Source organism: Schistosoma mansoni, chromosome 7 (genome assembly GCF_000237925.1).
Source record: "Schistosoma mansoni strain Puerto Rico chromosome 7, complete genome".
Lineage (NCBI taxonomy): Eukaryota > Metazoa > Platyhelminthes > Trematoda > Strigeidida > Schistosomatidae > Schistosoma > Schistosoma mansoni.
In genome coordinates this window covers 6,351,701-6,370,780 of record NC_031501.1, presented here as the reverse complement: position 1 = coordinate 6,370,780, position 19,080 = coordinate 6,351,701, and the positions used below count along the sequence as shown (strand labels likewise).

At 36.6% G+C, this 19,080-nt stretch overlaps 1 protein-coding gene across 1 annotated transcript; it reads left to right on the top strand.

Moving 5' to 3' along the window:
* Positions 1 to 2,674: 2,674 nt before the first annotated feature.
* Positions 2,675 to 18,874, top strand: Smp_144830 (hypothetical protein; the record flags this gene model as incomplete). Its single annotated transcript, XM_018798715.1, has 7 exons — positions 2,675 to 2,772; positions 10,576 to 10,738; positions 12,277 to 12,573; positions 14,448 to 15,020; positions 17,051 to 17,488; positions 18,747 to 18,824; positions 18,857 to 18,874. The coding sequence occupies 7 exons, from the start codon at positions 2,675 to 2,677 to the stop codon at positions 18,872 to 18,874; spliced, it is 1,665 nt and encodes a 554-aa protein (XP_018653629.1).
* Between the last annotated feature and the right edge of the window lie 206 nt (positions 18,875 to 19,080).

Genomic DNA, 19,080 nt, shown 5'->3' with positions numbered 1-19,080 from the left:
GGAAATCAACTTTCCCGACCTTAACGCTGTGACAAATCAATGACGTTCAACTGGTATGAGCAATCTAGCGTCCTTATTGGCCTCTTGTCCGCCTAGCCCTTCCAATTAAGTCCAGAACAGCAATCGTAGCTTCTGCTATGGGAATCTATGCGAATCATTTATTTCAAGCATACTTGGTTTATGTACCAGACAGACAGACGGCATTACACCGTCAAATAGAAAATATCATTTGTACAGGATCAAGCCAAATGTGGCTGTGAACGTGGGAGACAATATTCAATAAACTGAATATAATTTAGGGACAGTAAATCGTACATTAATAACTCATATGTCAAAATGAACCTTATAATAAGATGAATATAGATATATACAATCTAGTTACTCAATAGTTAAACAATAAGAATATATATAGAATAGTCGTCCATTAATAGGTCCTGGGAGTTACCCGTACCTATGTCTTCGCTAGGATATAACAGTCCCCACCCGTGTTGTTGTTCACTACCCTATCATTATCTCTTATATAAAAAAGGCATATTCCTAAATAATACAAATAACATACGTAGAGATTATTCTTTTTATTATTTCGAATGATATACGAGTGTGCATACTGTGCGTATTGCCTCGATATAGCCTTAGTTCACAATCACTATCCATCTTTGCTTATAGTGATTGTGAACTAAGGCTATATCGAGGCAATACGCACAGTATGCACATATGCCAATTAGAGACTGACCCGTTGCAGTCCTAAATAAGAATGGGAAGATTCAAACAAACAATACTAAGTGAATTCGTCTATTTATTCGTATCATTGTGATTACTGTCATTGTCTGTATAAATGTGTACTCTTGATCACATATGACAGCCTATACACATATCTCTCTAGCTTAAGTGTTAATCGCTTGAATATCGCTCGATGAATCATTCTCTTTCCCATGTATATTATGTGCTCGAATCCTATTAATAGCCTTTTCCTGCCTTGCTACATCTTGATTCAGTTTGAGTATAAATTTACCCTTGTATTCGCTCACACACATACATTAGCCTCTCTGTTCCAAATTCACTGGATGTGCTTGTAACTTTGTTATGTTTGCTATCTGTTAATAAACTGTAATCGCCCTTCTTATTGCCTCCTAAATTCAAACGCCGTTGAGCATTTATATACTGACGGTTATCAAGTTGATTGATTAACGAAGCAAAGTCACTATAACATATATCCTATAAATGTTATGATCGTACTAATAAATAATTTCGATAAGGCTTTATGCTTTACCTCAATTTGTTGGTTGATCCATCGTAAACAACCTTTGTCAGTGAAGTACATAAAAGAAATGAAAAATCCTACTGCAAAGTCAAGAATCAGTTATATTTTCATGCTTAAAATCTTGAAAGGAAAACTTAGTTTAATAAATCTTGAACTGTATTCATCATCATTGTTATAACCTTGTGTTTTTCCTGTAATTCTGCACTTTAACATTGTAAAGAGAGGGAAAGAGATTTACCTCGAATTAGTATACACTCTTCATGAGTCAAGTTACTCGGTGCAACGTTAAGACCGCAAATCGTGAGTTTGACTTGGCAACTCAGCTGCTTTGAGGTCAGACAGAAAAGAAACTATCCTATGACTGACTAATGACTTGATTAGTTGGTAAACGAAGAGAACAAACGACTATAGCAGAAAATTCGATGCTCAATCTTTATCTAATTTATCCATCTCAGGAAGATAAACGAATAAATATATGAATAACTGAACCTTCAAAGCATAATGTATGAGAAAGAATTTTAACCAACTACGTGATTAGAGTACAGAAAATAGAATGCAAGGATCAAGTCAAAATACAATGAATATGGAATAAAACTCATATGGAATTCTGAAGGTCAAAGGAGAAGAAGAAGACCAAAGAACACATTAGGCTGAGAAATGGAGACAGACATGAGAAGAAAGAACAAAAACTGGATAGAACTAGAAAGGAAAGCCCAGGACAGAGTGGGTTGGAGAATGCTGGTAGGCGGCCTATGCTCCATTGGGAGTAACAGTCGTAAGTAAAGCAAGTAATGGAATAGAACAAAACATGACGGTAGTTCACATATTAATCTAGTGCTTATGATTAACGGGATAGGGAAGGCATACAACTAAATATTAATAATGTACAGATTTTGAACTAAGGAAAACAATGTCCCAAAAAGGCTTTCATTGTTTATCAGTACTTCTTCAATCAACATTTATCATTGTTATTATTTACAATAAAAAAGTAAAAGGGTTTCACAGAATTTGTTCTAATTAGCTGGTATTATTGTCCCACTGAATCTTTTCAGAAAAGCTTTTATCTCCTTAATGGTATTTTCATATTCCTTAAAAAGAATACAAAAAGCATACTATATACAAAGTCGTCACTAAACAATTTAGAATACTTGCAGACTACTGTGTTTTAGTTAGTTAAGGGTTTTGTTTGTTTTAATAAATGATTTTGTATACTTGAACGTTATATTTATAGGAGAATAGTAGTCAAGTTTTATAGAATAGCTAGTCGTTGGTAATTTGCGTGAATTCTATGAACTAGTTTTATGCTAGTCAACAATCGTCTAAAAGAGAAATGTACGATACTTATAAAACTAGTGGTCATTGTGGAACTCAAACCTTCTACAGTTCCTGCAGAGATGAAGATTCACTTCTTTAATGACTGCCATAATAATAAAAGCTATGCTTGTAATAGATCTTTTCGGTTTAGATAAAACTCAAATAAATGATACAGTCGATATATGGTTTATGTTAATGTAGTTTTCATGAGTCATTCGATGAAGTGGTTAACTCATGATTTTAGGTGACAGAGATTAGTGGTGCAAATTCGAAGGCAGTTTTCAGCCTGACGAAATTCGTGTACATTAACAAACTGTAAAACCAATCATTTACTACGAGAGACCTTTCTACGTATTCATAATCTATTCAGTATGCCCTAGTGTAAAATGAAACACATATCTTGATACTTTTAATTTTGTAGTGAATGAGATAAAAGCTAATGGCTCATGGAATAGTTCCACCAATCCTTTCCTCGTTGCTCGATCCAGTAACTTTAGTTTCACCTTTCGTTCTTTGTTTCAAATCCGTATTTTAAAAAACGTGACAGTGAATTGAGTTAGGATGTCCTATATAGAGAAGTTTTAGCTGATATTTTGGTGAAGTAAACTAAGTGCTTGAGTTATACTTATATGTTAAATTTAAATCCTGTCACAAATCTTTGGAGAACAGTCATCTCTATTTAACATTAGTTATCAATGCTTGAAGATAACGAATGAACCAGGAGCTGACTGGGTGAAACATGTAGGAATTGTGAACTGAGACTGTTAGAGGTTCAAGTTGTCTTCCAGTTTAAATGCCTAGTATTTGTGTGTAGCCTGCGTCCATCTGATCATGATGACACCCAAACAAGAATCCTAAACAAGCTTGAACATTATCCCAATAGCAGGAAGTAACTACCGAATGCCAAAGGTTAGTGAATTTGAAGCATGATACCTCGATGGTAGAGAACACTAACCGGTTCCTCCACGTCAATGCTGTCGAGAGAAAAGTCTTACAAGGTTCTAATAAGCAGAATCATAGTAATGACAGAAGCGAACCATCATTCCAATGCTGGTTATTAGGCGATTGGCATTTCAAAAGGTTTTTGTCCGTTTTTAAAATCATCGCTGTACTACGTGTTCTAGAAGAGGACACAAAAAAGTCATTGCGAAACCAAGAAACGCTATCAACCTAAAGTGTATTCTAAAAGATTCAAACCTCGAACAGCCAAAGTAACGGTAGCTTTTTACAAAACCAGCCTCCACAACCTTAGAAAGTATGTTTCCCTCAAGATCAATGGGTATGATGTCCGCTTGCAGTTAGACACAGCCTCCGACATAACACTTATAAGCCAGAGAACGAGGGAGAGAATTTGGAGACCGAGAATATATTCAACTCATCAATCAGCACATAGTGCATCCGAGGTAATTCTAAACATTGCTGGTGAGATTCATTGTGAAGTCACAGTCAAAGAGTTTACTGAGAAGGGAGTAATATTTCTGACAGAACGTCCATCACTCGACTTACTGGAGCTTAATTGGATAGAAAGGTTTAAATGAACAAACCGTCCTATAAACTCGACCTGTAACGAAGTCAGTGTGTCGAAAGTTGAGGATAAATCCTCAGTGGAAGCATTATTAAAACGACATAAAATGGTATTCAGTGATAACATTGGAGAATGTACTAATTTTAAAGCTGTTCTTACCCTTCGACGGGGATCAAAGCTGGTGTTTCGACCTAAGAGACCTGTACCATATGCTTCCCTCCCAGTGGATGAAAAACAGCTAGAACGACTTCATAAATTGGATGTCATTAAACCAGTGAATTTCTCAGAGTGGGCTGCACCTATAGTGGTAGTAAAGAAGACTAATGGTAGCGTCTATTTATGTGACGATCACCCAACTGGGCAAATGAAGCCCCAGAAACTCACTAGTATCCACTACCCTTACCTGAATATCTTTTTGCTAAGCTGAATGGTGGTAAACTCTTTGTGAAGCTGGTTTTATGTGATGTTTAAATAAATCAATCACTTCTTTGTATTGATGACTGTTGTGATTTTGAATTCCAAATACAATACACTCGTTCGGGCTCATTTATTGCTTCTTGATTAAATTGCGTTATTCCTGGGATTACTAGTTTATACTACAATTCAAATACTTCTAATTATCATATTTTATCTGAAGTTTATTGACGATTTCCTGTTGCTTATGAGTGTAAAAATTTGCTCACCATAACCACACACGAGGGCCTATTCCTTAATCACAAAATGGCCACAAATCTATGCCATGACTAATCGCATAGCCAGTGAAACAATCAGCAAGTATCTGAACTGTCTAGCTGCTTTGGAGTTCCGGAGACCTTGGTGACCGATAACCACTCACAATTCACTGCAAAATCATTCATGCATTTCTGCAACATTAATGGAATTGTACATATACGCTCTCCACACAACGCCCTCAATCAAATGGACAGGCAGGGCGCTTCGTGGACACATTCTAAAGAGCACTACCGAAAGAGGAAGGAGTAGGGGAGAAGTCAGGTAATCACGCTATTCTTAACAGCTTGCCGTCAGAAATGGGAAGTCCCCTGCTGGAGCGATGTTCGGAAGAAGCATCCAAACTATATTACACTCCACGATACCATCCCAACCAATGGATGAACGCAGACAAAATCAGAATATACAGAGTTTGGACGTCAGTGATAAAGTGGTTATCAGGTCATACGCCATGAGAAACTGTTGTGAACTGGGAGTCGTTGAAACAAGAATGGGAAATGTTTTTAACAAAGTGCGGGGGGCTTTCGGAACGTAGATTAGATACATCAATCAACTACACAGAGAAAAAAGGACGCTAAACACGGTAGATATTCGAGTGAGACTTCCGCTGGAGATAATTACAGACAAGTCAATGTCCGGAACCCTAACAGACATTGATAGACGCTCGATACCAAGAAAGTACGAACACTGAAGAAAACCAGAAAAATTATTTAGAGCACTTAAAATTCGCCTTGGGAGTTGAAGGATCTACATTTAAAAAAACTATGACATATTATACGGGAAACCAAGATTCTTCCGAAATCACGAGGTCAATGCTTTTTCTGAAAACCACAGCAGCATTCAATATGGGTACATGGGATGTCCAGACACCGTGCAAGACTGGAAAGACTAGTCAAATATCTGAGTTTGGTGTACTAGATCACGTCAGGCTCAGTAATGAAGATACAACAGGTATAGTAGTTTGACAACACTTTATCTGTAACATCTATAATTGAATCGCGCCCACCCATTGAAATCAAAAGTCAGAAGCGAAGAGATTGAAGACATATTTGATAGATTATCAATAGATCGGGGAGTGACTGATCTAAACTGGCTAGTGATCGCAGGTTATAACAAGCCGTTGCCACTCGTGATCTGGTAAGAATGTATGACCGAGCACCTTCAGCTAGGTGAGTTTCATTAAAATTATTGTGGTCAGAATCCAATTTCGAACACTTACAGTGCTATTGATTTTGGGAATTTACTTACCACTACAGATCAACCCCCCTAATAAGGTAGTGAGGACCCTACAACGTGATTAGCCAAAAGTTTTAACTGAATGAGTTTGTCGTTGGTAAACACTCTTCTGGTAGCTTGCTATGTTTAGCAGCGTCTGGTCGTCTTTCGTTAATATAAGGGGCCATGATGTACAATATAGTAATAAGGAAACAATGTACAATCAAAATCTTGGTTCCTCATAAACGTCATCGTTCATTTTATCGTCTTTTCAAGCCGTTCTGGAAAAGAAAAAAAGAAAATGTAAGTGTATATCGAAATAAACTCGTACGCGCGTAAGAACACAAAGTGAGCAAAAAAAGTAAATAAACTAATACACCTGCAACAGTGTAGAAGCGATTTTTAAAGAACAATTTTTGAGGCTTTTTTGTAAAGAAAAAATTAAATACACATATCAAGAAAAAATTGTTTTTTTAGAATCAATGCATAAGTATAAGCATATTAAATTTTTTTATTATATATAGTACAAAGCAAAATCGAGATAAGGCAAAATGTTAACTGGTCTCTTACGTGCAATAGTCGATTAAATGTTTCAGAAATCTTCCAGAACGCATTGTTCCAAGTTTATTTTCAGGTACTATCGAAGTATCAACATGCGTGCTGGCTTTCGGATGTGGAATCACAAGTGTAGGAGCCATGTCGTTTGATTGTACCGAGGGAAAATCGACGTGGATAGGATTTCCTTCTAGATACGCTGCTTTGATTCGATCGATGCTGATGCTATCATTACTGCCGTTCTTATCGACTACATAGTACTTAGGTTCACGTTGAAGAACTTTGAAGGGTCCTTCGTATGCTGATTCGAGGGGTCGTCGATGTGAGTGACGACGTACGAAGACATGTGTACTATATCGTAAGTCAGGTTGAACGAAAACATCAGTTGATTGTGGTCGATTGGAAACAGGTTTAACTGAACGCATTATGTTTGTAAGCCTGCTCGTGTAGGAGTTTAGATCCATGTACATTGAAGAAGATGAAGGATCCACGAAGTCTCCTGGAAGTCAGAGTGTCGTTCCATAAACGAGTTGAGATGCAGTGTATCCAATGTCAGCTTTCACTGCATTGCGAGTACCTAGTAAGACAAGTGTAAGGGCGTCGTTCCATTGTGAAACGTTTGCAGCTGATAGGGAAGCTACTATTTGTCGGTGAAAGCGTTCTACCAACCCGTTTGCTTGTGCAGTCGTTCGGATTTCTAGTAGTGTAATCAGACAACGGCAGCAATGTCCTTGATAGTTACTGCTTCTGGCCATCGAGTGAAACGGTCTACGCATGTTAAGAGATATGAGTATCCATTTGAATCGGGTAAGGGTCCTACCAAATCCAGATAAACATGGTCGAAACGAGCATCAGGAGTTTTGAAAGAGCCTAAGGGACATTTGGTGTGTCTAATCATCTTAGACTTATGACAGCTTACACAGGAGCGTGCCCACTTCCTCACGTCTCTATACATACCAGGCCAGCAAAACCGTTCGGCTATAAGCTTGATGGATGCACGAACAGCTGAATGGGAAAGTTTATGCAACGTATTGGAGACGTTGCGTCAATAATGTTTTGGTACTATTTGACGATCCCTACCTATGGATGAGTCACATAGTAAGGTTTCCTTACCTGTTCCCATCTGTTTAATACGCAGTTTTAGAGTTGTCGAGGATAACTAGTGCTGAAGATCAGTGTCTTCTCTTTGAAACTGGGTGAGTTTAAGAAGGTCGATTCCTTGGAAACTGTTCAAGGAACTTATTCGAGACAAGGCGTCTGCGACTACATTGTTTGCTCCAGAAATGTGTTGTATGTCTGAAGTAAACTGCGAAATGTAGTCGAGTTGTCGAGACTCCCGCGGTGAGTACTTGTCTGAAGATGAACTTAAGGAGAAGGTAAGAGGTTTATGATCGGTAAAAAGCGTGAATTCTCTTCCTTCGATGGGATGTTGGAAATGTCGCACAGCACAATACATAGCTAGGAGTTCTCTACCGAACGTGCTGTACCTAGATTCCGCGTCTAACAACCGTCTCGAGAAAAATCCTAAAGGTTGCCAAGAGTGCTTAACCTATTGTCGTAAGACTCCTCCGATTGCTGAGTCGGATGCGTCTACGGCGATACTAATGGGCGCTTGAGTGTCCTGATGTGCAAGCGGGGTTGCCTTAGCTATATGTTCCTCCATTTTGGAGAATGCTTTTCGAGCGGTGTCGTCTAAAGTAATTGATTTTGCATTTCCACGAAGTTGGTCGGTCAACGGTTTCATAAGGGACGCGCATTTAGGTACGAACCGTCTGTAGAAACTCACATGACCGTTAAAAGTGCGCACTTGCTTAATCGTGGTCGGTTCTGGGTAATTGAGAATGGCCGCCACTTTGCTTCCAGGAGGTCGGATGCCTTGAGCATCAATAGTGTGTCCTAGGAAATCTAAGGATTCGGTTCCGATTTGGCATTTCTGAATATTTGCAGTAATGCCGTGCTTTTGCAGTAGTTCGAAAACAATGTCCAGATACTGGAGATAGGATTCTCTATCCGGACTTGCTTTGAGGCAGTCATCAACATACTCATGTTGAGACCTTGAAAGTCGTCATTTACGAACCTTTGGAAATTCTAGGCAGCATTTCATAGGCCGAAAGGCATTAGCAAAAGCTCTTAAAGCCCGAGGGAGTGATGATAGCGGTTTTCGGAATAACGTTGGTAGCCGTGGGGATTTCGTTATAGGCTTTAACTAAGTCGATTTTAGAAAAGAAAGTTGTACCTTTCAAGATAGCTGTCAAATCGTGAATATGAGGCAACGGGTAACGATCGGGAACGGTGTTAGCATTCAAACGCCGAGTCACCTGTTGGACTCCAATCGTTGCTGTCCTTTTTAGGGACCATGTGCAAGGGAGATGCCTATGGGCTGTTTGATGGTCGAATGATTCCTAACTCTATCATATGGTCAAGTTCGTCTTTGGCCAACCTCAGCATCCAATATTGAACGCTTACAGTATAAAATCCAAACCTATAAGGTTCAAACTAGGTTTGGGTGAAGAATAACTGTCGGGTAAAAGAGTAGTAACGCGCTCCCCAATCGAAGTCAGAACAAGGTGATTGGGGCGACAACGGTTCCAAACAAATATTACAACTGTTATTCAACCAATAATTGTTCCCACAATAATCGATCGGACGCTCGAAAAAATAAGTGTTACTCTATCCTTTCTGGATAGATCAAGTAAAAATACGTTCAAGAGGTTGCTTTATGACACAAAGTGTTTCGAATTCTGGGAAAGTGCTCCAATTTACAACCAAAATGCACGATCCCAGTCAAATCAAGCAACACAATCAAAGAGGGAACAATCAATATGGCTGCCGCCAAGATTAAATATCAACTAAAACAACATAGATACAGTTCAGGAAGAAACATAGAAACTCAGTGAAAGCAACAGAAAAAATGAGAAAACTATTATGAAATGAAACATTACAATCTCAAATGGCATCAAATAGATTAAAAATAATGTACAAATAAAGAAACCATTGGGAACAACTTGCAAATATATGCATGGAGGGATTTTCACACACGAAACCTTCAAAATGGGTCTTACATACAGTGCTATTGATTTTGGGGATTTATTTACCGCTACAGTTCGATTCAAGTGTCGGGTCTCTCAAAATCCATTCTGAACTGCATCCCTCTGGTTGGAGCATGAACCAAAAGTCTGTAATCTGCAAACGGATTTCTATGAGGTACATCCACAACATCAATATAACAATAGGCCTTAGCTGCCCAAGTTCCAGAGTTATAGGCTAAATATAGTTCATATGATAAAGATAGCTTCGATATGCAGTATCTTAAGATATCTCTAAAACCTGGGGAGAAAGACTAGTTTCACCGAGTTGACAAGGCTTTGTGTAGGTTGCCTGAACTAGCTGTTAATAAGAGTGCTAGGAAGAAAATTTTACTCATCAGCTTGATTCGGGATTTCTTCGTATTCCTAGAGAAGACGCCTACTTAGTCGGACAGTACATGTGTTAACTGTTAGCGGTCGAACTTATTGACTCAGGGTGATGGAATATCATATTTTAAGTGAGGAAATGTCTTCTGTTAACTGACGGACCATAGTTTCATGAAGCCCTTGAAGTTGATCTAAGAAAATTCCCGTAATTTAAGAAGGCTAAAACCCTTTTACAAGATTCATAATAGCGGATAATAAAGGTTTATCCGTAAATTTCTGACGCTATTCCTAGTTTCTTAATTTAAAGAATAGGTGATCCAGAGTGTAATTTGGATACCAAGTAATAGCCCAGAGATTAATATTTTCAATTTGAGTGCTGAAACAGAGTAGCATGGATATTTGACATTTCCGGACTAAAATTGTTTCGTATAATTTTCATGCTTCTCTGAAAAGACCTTAATTTTTTCGCACTGCTGCGCGATATTACGTTCGACCTTGGGCCTGACCCTAAAGGCCATTGGGACTTTTTACTGGCATACCTTTGGATGCTCTTAGTTTTATAGATACTTTCACTTACAATTTGCCTTTCCAATGTCTAACGACGTAGTGGTTTCCAAAGTTGTTCTACAGGAACAGCGTGGAAATTTTTTATTATCTGATGTAAAGCAAGAACCACGCGATGCCACCCCAACCCCGTCAACTTCTTCTGACAATTCACATGTTCCCGTAAGTTTTCTCTGACAGCTTAACTTAGTTACGTTCATCCATGTATTAGTTTGAAAAACGAGGCATAGCATGCTTTAAAACTTTAAAGTGAATCTACCGCTAGTAAATTGTCATCCATTACTTAAAATGCTCGAGCATTTTGATGTAACAGATCTGTTACTGACACTTTAGAAAAAATCACACTTCTGTCAGTGCAAACTTATAGGATCTCACTAGTCATCCTAGAACATCCGGTCTACTGTTTTTTTTTGTGATTAATACTTGGAAGCTGTGTGGAAATTACGACACCATATTCAGGCAACTATTCATCTCACCCTACTTTTCAAGCTTATGTACACAATAACTGTACCACGCAGTTCTCTGTGGACAGATTTATCGAGTAGTTCCAGCGGAAACACTAGTTGTTTTCTGGTTGATAGTGTTATAAGTTTTAGTCTTATTAGTTTTCTCCCTTAGTTTTACATTGCAAATATCCGGTTGGTCCTAGACCTTACACCTGTTGTCCAAAGAGTAGGTTCCCTGGTTCGAAACTCTTCACGCCACTCGCTTCTCTTTATTTCCTTGTCATTTGTCACTTTTCTACAGTATATTTTTGATATAATTAAGTATTTACTACCTTGCCCCGTGCCGTTGCAAAGCGTCAAAACTCACGTCCTAGTCTTACGATGTCTGATGTTTTTCTGTCACTAGTATTAACGTTGAATGAAAATTATTTCGACAAAGCAGCTTCCTTCGATACTACTACGACCAACTATACGTTATATTATCTTCTGCTTGATTCCTATAATAAAAGAACGACTCTGGCATTCGCTATTATATGACATGTGGAGTATATACTTATGTTTTATCTTTTTCTATGGGTGTACACTGTACTCGTCGATTTCAAGTCGATACTTGTTTTCACGTTGAAAACCCTTATAATGTTTCTATTGGCAGTTAGGACAAACGTTTCTACATTTGCGCACTAGGTTGTAAACTACGACTACTGCTCAAGGGTTGACAGTACTACTCGGTTCTCCATGCCATGATAGGTAAAGTTGGTTTTGAACTTATTATGCAGTGGTAAGTCAACCATCAAATCCACTAAATCACGGTTTTGAAGCGAATATTTGACGTAGAGATTTAACCGCATCTAGAATCCGATATCCAGTAAGATTGATGTCTTCACTGCTATCGGGAATTTGTAAGTTTTATTGAGGGAGAATATGTTTGGGAGTAATCTATTCAATTTAACTGTTTTAACATTGTGAAGTACTGGAGCAATTTAAAATTACAAGTTTAGACCATAGATTGCTTTATGAAATTTATTTGATTTCAAATAACTACTTACACAATTTTATACGTGTACGTATATCCCAAACATCCATTGAGAATGCTTCTTTTGAATATTCTTTCCATATGGTCTAGACATCCCTAGTTTTCCTGAATTAAGCGTTAATTTCTTTCTTTCCCCAAGATAGTGTATGTGTTCGCTAATCTCATCCACCTTATCCATCTGACTAAGTATCAATTATCAACGTAAATATTGTTATTTCTAGATTACTACAGCTGTTCATGAGGTCACCTGGCCAACCAATCAAATCCAACCGGGAGCTACATTTAATTTCATATCCCCACCACCTTATTTCTCAGCAGCTGAACATTTAAATATTCCAGGAACACATCCTCTTACTTGGCCAAATATTTACCAACAACAGATCTCTGGAACATCCAATGAACCTTTAGTGTTACACAATGTATCGACCTTGCAAAATTGTTCTCCTACCATTACTACTGTCAGTACTATAACTCCTGTTCTTTTATCCGGCATAGTTCCTTCATATCCAGCACAACAGGTATTTATATGAGTATAACGCATTGAATATAATGTTTATTATTATTTTTTAGTTCTACTGGTATTCACGAGCTTAACATAGAGTTGAAATAGTCACAGTATTCGTCAAAGATCACCTAGTTACTACACATCGTTCTCCAGAACTATCTTATAGTAAAACTATATTTCTTCGGAAAGGGTATACCGAAAGTCTGTTGATATTTGCCCATGAGCATTTAGTACACTTAAACAAGTAGTAGTAGTAAAACCTTTCTTGACATTTTATTGACCAGGTTGGTGCTATAATACTGATAAAAACGTTAATCCAGTGTTTTTAGAGCTTTCACTAATCGGGTCGAATAATGACAATAGATGACTTTCTAGTTTTCATAGCAGGTAAATTTTTCTCTTAGATTTTCTTAGTCGTTAACTAGTTGTAGCAAGCCTAACTAGACGGTTAAATAATGTGTAGTGTGTTAGTTTCTCGTGCCAACTAAGGATGTACACATTTTTTGCCCTGTTTCGAATCTTCTGTTATGGTGTTTTTCTGGTTGCTCTCTTTCGCCTTCAGGTAATTGTATGAAGTGTATTTTTTTATAAACTGCAATTGATTCGATTTTAAGCTGTCTGGTCCAAAATGATATGGGCGCTAGGGTCACTAAACGTTGCGAAACTATATAAAACTACAGCTTGTGGGATCAGATCAAAAACTTAAGAAACACCTCTATTTAGGCATTGTCTTCTCATATTCTGTGATTTGAAGCTTGGATTGCATTGTCGTTCTATTGAGTTGTAACGAGATCGTTCCCCTGACTAAATTATTTATTTAAACACAGGTTTCATTGTGTTCTCAGCGAATTTTTTTCAGACTTATCTTAATATTCTAACAGTTATGATACGTGATGCCTTTCACATTCGTTTTTGTTGCGTCGACTCGATATTTTTAACAAGAATAATTTTATAACACGACCAAAAGTTATAATGTTCATCTATCAAAGTACAGTTGCTATTGGAAGAGATTGTTTGCTCCCATGAATACGAGACTGTACAAGTGAATACTTACGCGTTTACCTCAAAATCTACTTCTGGTCAATGTATGCACTGGATATTCTGCAGGATTCCTCACCAGCTTTTAGTTTAACCTATTCTTATTTATTTGTTTGAATTTTCTAGACGTTTATTCAAGTGTTTTTATGCTATAAACAAGTGAAAGAATTGTAATAAGTTTATGTTCTTGCTCAACTTTATTCTTATTTCATTCAATTGCTACCTATAATCAATTCAAACTAAATTTTCCAGTAGACTTGTTCAGGATTATATGAGTTACAGTTTGTTACAAAATAAAATTTGAGTCTCACTCTCTATTCCTCAACAGTTGACCAGTTATTGAATGATAAAAGCACTAGATTTCTAGCTGTTTGGTTCTAGGTTTGAACTATACCTACTTCACTTTGGACAGTCAGGTATTATCACTAGGATGAAGACGAACGACTTAGCGCAAAGCTGTGCATAAACCTATAGTTAGTGAGTCACATCAAGTGAAAAGCAATGATTGTTAATAACTTACGTTAATAAAAGTCAAATGAATTTCGCCCTGGAAAACCCAAAATAAAACAAAGTAACTATACAGCATTATTACCAAATAACGTTATTTTAAGTGTATTTGAATCCCAAATGAATAAAGTTGAGTTTCATTAATGATCAAAATCCCCAATGAAGCACGCAAAAATACTAACCGAAAGGTATAATTTATGTTGAATTCATCTCACCTGATAGATTCCTCATATAATGTATTAGGTATTTTGGGGCTTTACCATAGCATAGCAATAAGTATTGCTTGAATTTATTCAACTTTGTTATTGTTCTTATACGTATATATTTTTTTGCTTTCGGTAGTTCCATCAAAATCAACCATTATCTAATCCCATACACATTCAAAACTCTTCATCTAGTGCACTTGTAGGCACTCGTTTTCATTTTCCATTGAACGAGACCATTAATTCGTCATATGTAGGTAACAAAGCGCTTTATGGATTTTTACCTGGCAGCGGGAATCCTTCGATGTTACAATCATCTGGACCAACTGTTTGCAATGCATTTAACCATACCCCTGTTCATCCATTGTATCATAATAACAAATATCTCCTAGCTCCTCAGCCTTCTTCAACAATTTCAGCTTCAACTGTCCCACAACCAAGTTATCTACCATCCAACCTACCAATTCATGCTCAACCATCAATGGTAACACTGAACCCAATTATTGAATCAACTGATAACCTTAGCAGAATAATCTCTAATTCTTTCAGTACCAAAAACCGCACTCATGAAAATAATAATAATATCGTTTCACAATCAGTTATTCATCCTAACTTTGGTAGCTCTTGTACAAATCATCTTTCAAACAAGAATTCTATTCCTAGGGAACTTACTTATACTTCATTTGGATCGCATCAAAATTCTCTTGATCAAGTAGGTTAACTTGTACTGAAATTTATTTTTTCTCTATTATCACCAAATACTTGAATATGACGTTATGTTATAACTTGTAACCGAGTGGATGCCCAGTTATGACGTGATAGCATAATGAAAAACCCATTTGCTGATAATATCATCGAAATAAAAATATAACCAAATAAAGATAACTGATTTCTGTGAATTATACATTTAGTCTCATTCATTAACATCAGCGCCATGAGTTAATTGTGATATGATAAGTAATTGCTCCAATATTCCTAACATCAACTCTTGTTGGGCAGTAGTGAACAAACTTCAGTAAATTCAGAGGTACAGAGTTTAGTTCTTGACTAAAAGATTTATTCGATTCACCGTGAGAAAAAAAGAAGAACTAATTAGATGTACGGATATAGTGTATCAATCCATTTATATCACTGAAAACAAGGTGACAAATAAACATTACTAAATTGTCAATAAGCCAACAGAAAAAGAAGTGACCAGTGGAGTTTAACCAAGTCTGTTGTAGAGATATTAACTCACTGAAGACAATGGATGAACGGTTGCTCAAACATCGTGGATTGGTTGAAGTTAGACATTAACACCGTTGGATGCCGGCTCAGTGGTCTATCGATTAAGTGCTCTGGCGCGAGACTGGTAGGTCCTGGGTTCGAATCTCGTGAGTGCGGTATCGTGGATGCTCACTGCTGAGGAGTCCCACGATAGGACGAAACGGCCTTCCAGTGCTTCCAGGTTTTCCATGGTGGTCTAGCTTCAATTGACTCATGATTTCAACTAAGAAAAAGAAACATTGGTACCAACAATAAAAAACGAAGGAGAGAGTGTATAAACAAATCTCTTTTATGAAAAACCATGTGTTTAATTTACAATTGTACAAAATCGATTATAAAATTGTAAACTTTACAAATTGTTTTACACGAAATCTAAATAACAAAATCTATTCATAATAATAAATCATCTTGTCAATTGAATATAAAAGAAAGTGATTAGATTCTCATTTACTAGTCATCCAATTACTACTTATGGTATGTTCATGATAAATTATGTTTTCTGATTTCACTAAACTGTTAGGTAATTTTGAACTTGCTACATTTTGCCCCCAAATGCCCTGGTATGACCGAGAGTGGGGAGAGTACGCTCTCTCTTAAAATGCTCTCACATGGCCACACGTATATAGCCTCTGACAGGGAAGTCCTAATCACTGCCTTCTCGTGGCATTACGATTGTTTGCGAATTAAGAGGACGAAAAGCGAATATCCGGTGCTTTAACCGAGTTGGTGGACACGGAAGTTCACCTAGGGGAGTTGGAAAACCCTGATTACAAACCAATGGTGCACATGGGCTGGCTCCAGTATCCTGATGGAACAAATCGCGTATGAATCGATCGTTGATCACCGGCTACCATGAAACTGTATCTCCTCACGATCCTCCACTGCCTTGTGGACCAGACCTTTATGTCGAATGCTCCGGGTGTGGTCCCTTTAGAAAACCACCTGCTTCAGTTTGGGCACCTGAGCAGTATCTCAGCCCTCACACAATTAAATGAAATGACAATTTTTGTGTGGTGCATATATATCTGGTGCCCCTTTGTACCAATATTTATGTGTTTAAATAAATAAATAAACAAATAAATTTCTCGACATCAGGTACCAATATTTATGTACAAGTCGAAACATGCTAAATTATAAATATCACCTAGGGAGGTATGAAGAGTATTTTTTTGTGTGACTGATTGTCATTCTTCGACTACGAACATTCCAGTAGTATTTTCATCTTTCAATGTACATAACAAAATATGGTTCGTTTCACCGAGTACACAAATTAACACTTAGTTACAGGTTTATTAACTATTACGAGTTTAACATGTTTAATCACTACATACTTCAACTCTGTTCTTATCTTTGACTAAATTGTCAGGCACTTTAGTCATGACTTATTTACCAAGCATAAGTTTATTTATTCAGTCTTGAGACTGATTTATTTGTTGTTTATTTATTGTTTATTTGTCTTATCTTTTCTGCGTATAGTCGACAATACGCAAGAGTAGTTCTACAGAACCTGTCAATAATACCAATCAAATACAGTCAACTACATCAGGAGTAGTAGCAACAACAGTACAGACAGTCTCAACGACAACTAGTGTTCCTGTTTTAGATAAACAAATTCCTGTTACAGTATGTTCTACCTCTGCTACAACTATTACTACTACTACTACTACTACTACTACTACTACTACTACTACTACCGCTACCGCTTCCATTCCAATCTCTCCCATTATTGACAATAATTTTGATTCAATGTTTGAAAGTTCTTTCGATGGAGTTCTATGGGGTCGTATATGCCATCGTGCAAATGGTGATTTAATGCTTCCTGGATTAGGTAGACTTTGTACATTTAAAAGTCCAAATTCAGTGTTAAGACAAATTTGTCAAATGACTAAAGCAGAAGATAGTCTTGCATTACAAGTGAGTCATTCTAGTTTCAAATTACTCATATTTGTATAACTAAGAAAAAAAGAATACTCCTCAATCTAGATAAATGATGTGATATGTAGTTGATCCTTATCATGGAATTACTAAGCTTATGTTCAATAATAACAGCACAGATCATTTTTATGAAATCCCATATATATTGATTAGGGTTAAGTTTACGGTTACGGATAGTCAACACCAATATTATTAGCATTACCTTATTCGCATTGACATGGTAATAGTTAGTACGTGACTTTTCACTCTTGCTATTATTATCACTTTGCAAACGTGTTATTATTATTCACAAACGCTACATAATTCTTATAGGTAATTATCTTGAATCCCAATATCCTCTCATACATACCTTTCCTAAGATTTTAGTCTTTCTTTTTATCATCGCTATTACATTATTTTGCTCTCTTTTGTGATCTTCATCTCGTCATGTTAATTATGGTTCGATAATTTGAGCCAACATACACCTGTGCTAGGCTCTATGCTGAAGACATCTGCCTATATATATGGTAATGTCTATTGATGTCGTCATCTTTTAAAAATAAAGAAATTTCCTTATCAAGAACCACCTTTCTTTCTCTCGTTGCGACATTTAAAAATGTTACGGTTAGTTTGTATTTCAACAGTGTGTTAGTGTATTTTTCTTATGTTATATTTGGCGACAATAAGTTTATCGACTACTGTAAAACCATTCCAAGTTCATAATCAATGATATTTGTCGAATAGTTTGTCTTTACAATTGATCTAGTCAGTTTCCATGCAATAAACCTTTAATTATAGGATCTTTCTCTTTTCAGTGACATTTTTAGGGGTATCACTTGTTCCCGTCACTATTATTTTTATTATTACATAGAAAATTTATCGTTGCATAGCTATATTCCATTGCACTGAGTAGTTCTCTTAGTTTAGAATAAAACTCTCTTGACAAGTAGTGGTTTAATGATCAAAGTGATTTACTTATAACAATTGAATCCCAGGTTCGAACTTATCTTCGTGTAATTTATTTGAAACACTCGTATAACATCTTACCTTAATGTTATAGCTTAGTGGTTAATATGTGTTCGGTTTCTAACCACGAAGTCCAGTGTTCAGACCTTTCATGATCTACTTCAATCTAGTTAATTAGGTTATCATCAACAGTTTTCATATGTAATGTTCAACTTGCAATATCAGATACATGAATATCTGTAATTAAAAAATGAATTATTTGTCTTCATAATAAATTTCTTATTTTTGATAGCTATCGCCATCTAGAATTCAAAGTGAAATTGAACAAAATTGTCTATCAACTTCATCATTGAATCCATCATCAAAAAATGTAAGTGCCTCTTAACATTTGTACAATTTAAGATCATTTCTAATGCATAAATCCATTTGTCACATGAGTGTAATGTATGTATGTATGTATGTATTTTGAAGTTTACTAGCTTAATTACTATAGGTGAACTTAGTGGCTTGTCTTAAAAACTTTAGAGTCTATTCATACCTCTCTCCCTCTATCTTCTTTGGTATGTATTTTTGTATGTATTTTGTAATTTACAGTTCAATAGAATAGGAAACATGTGTAATATTGT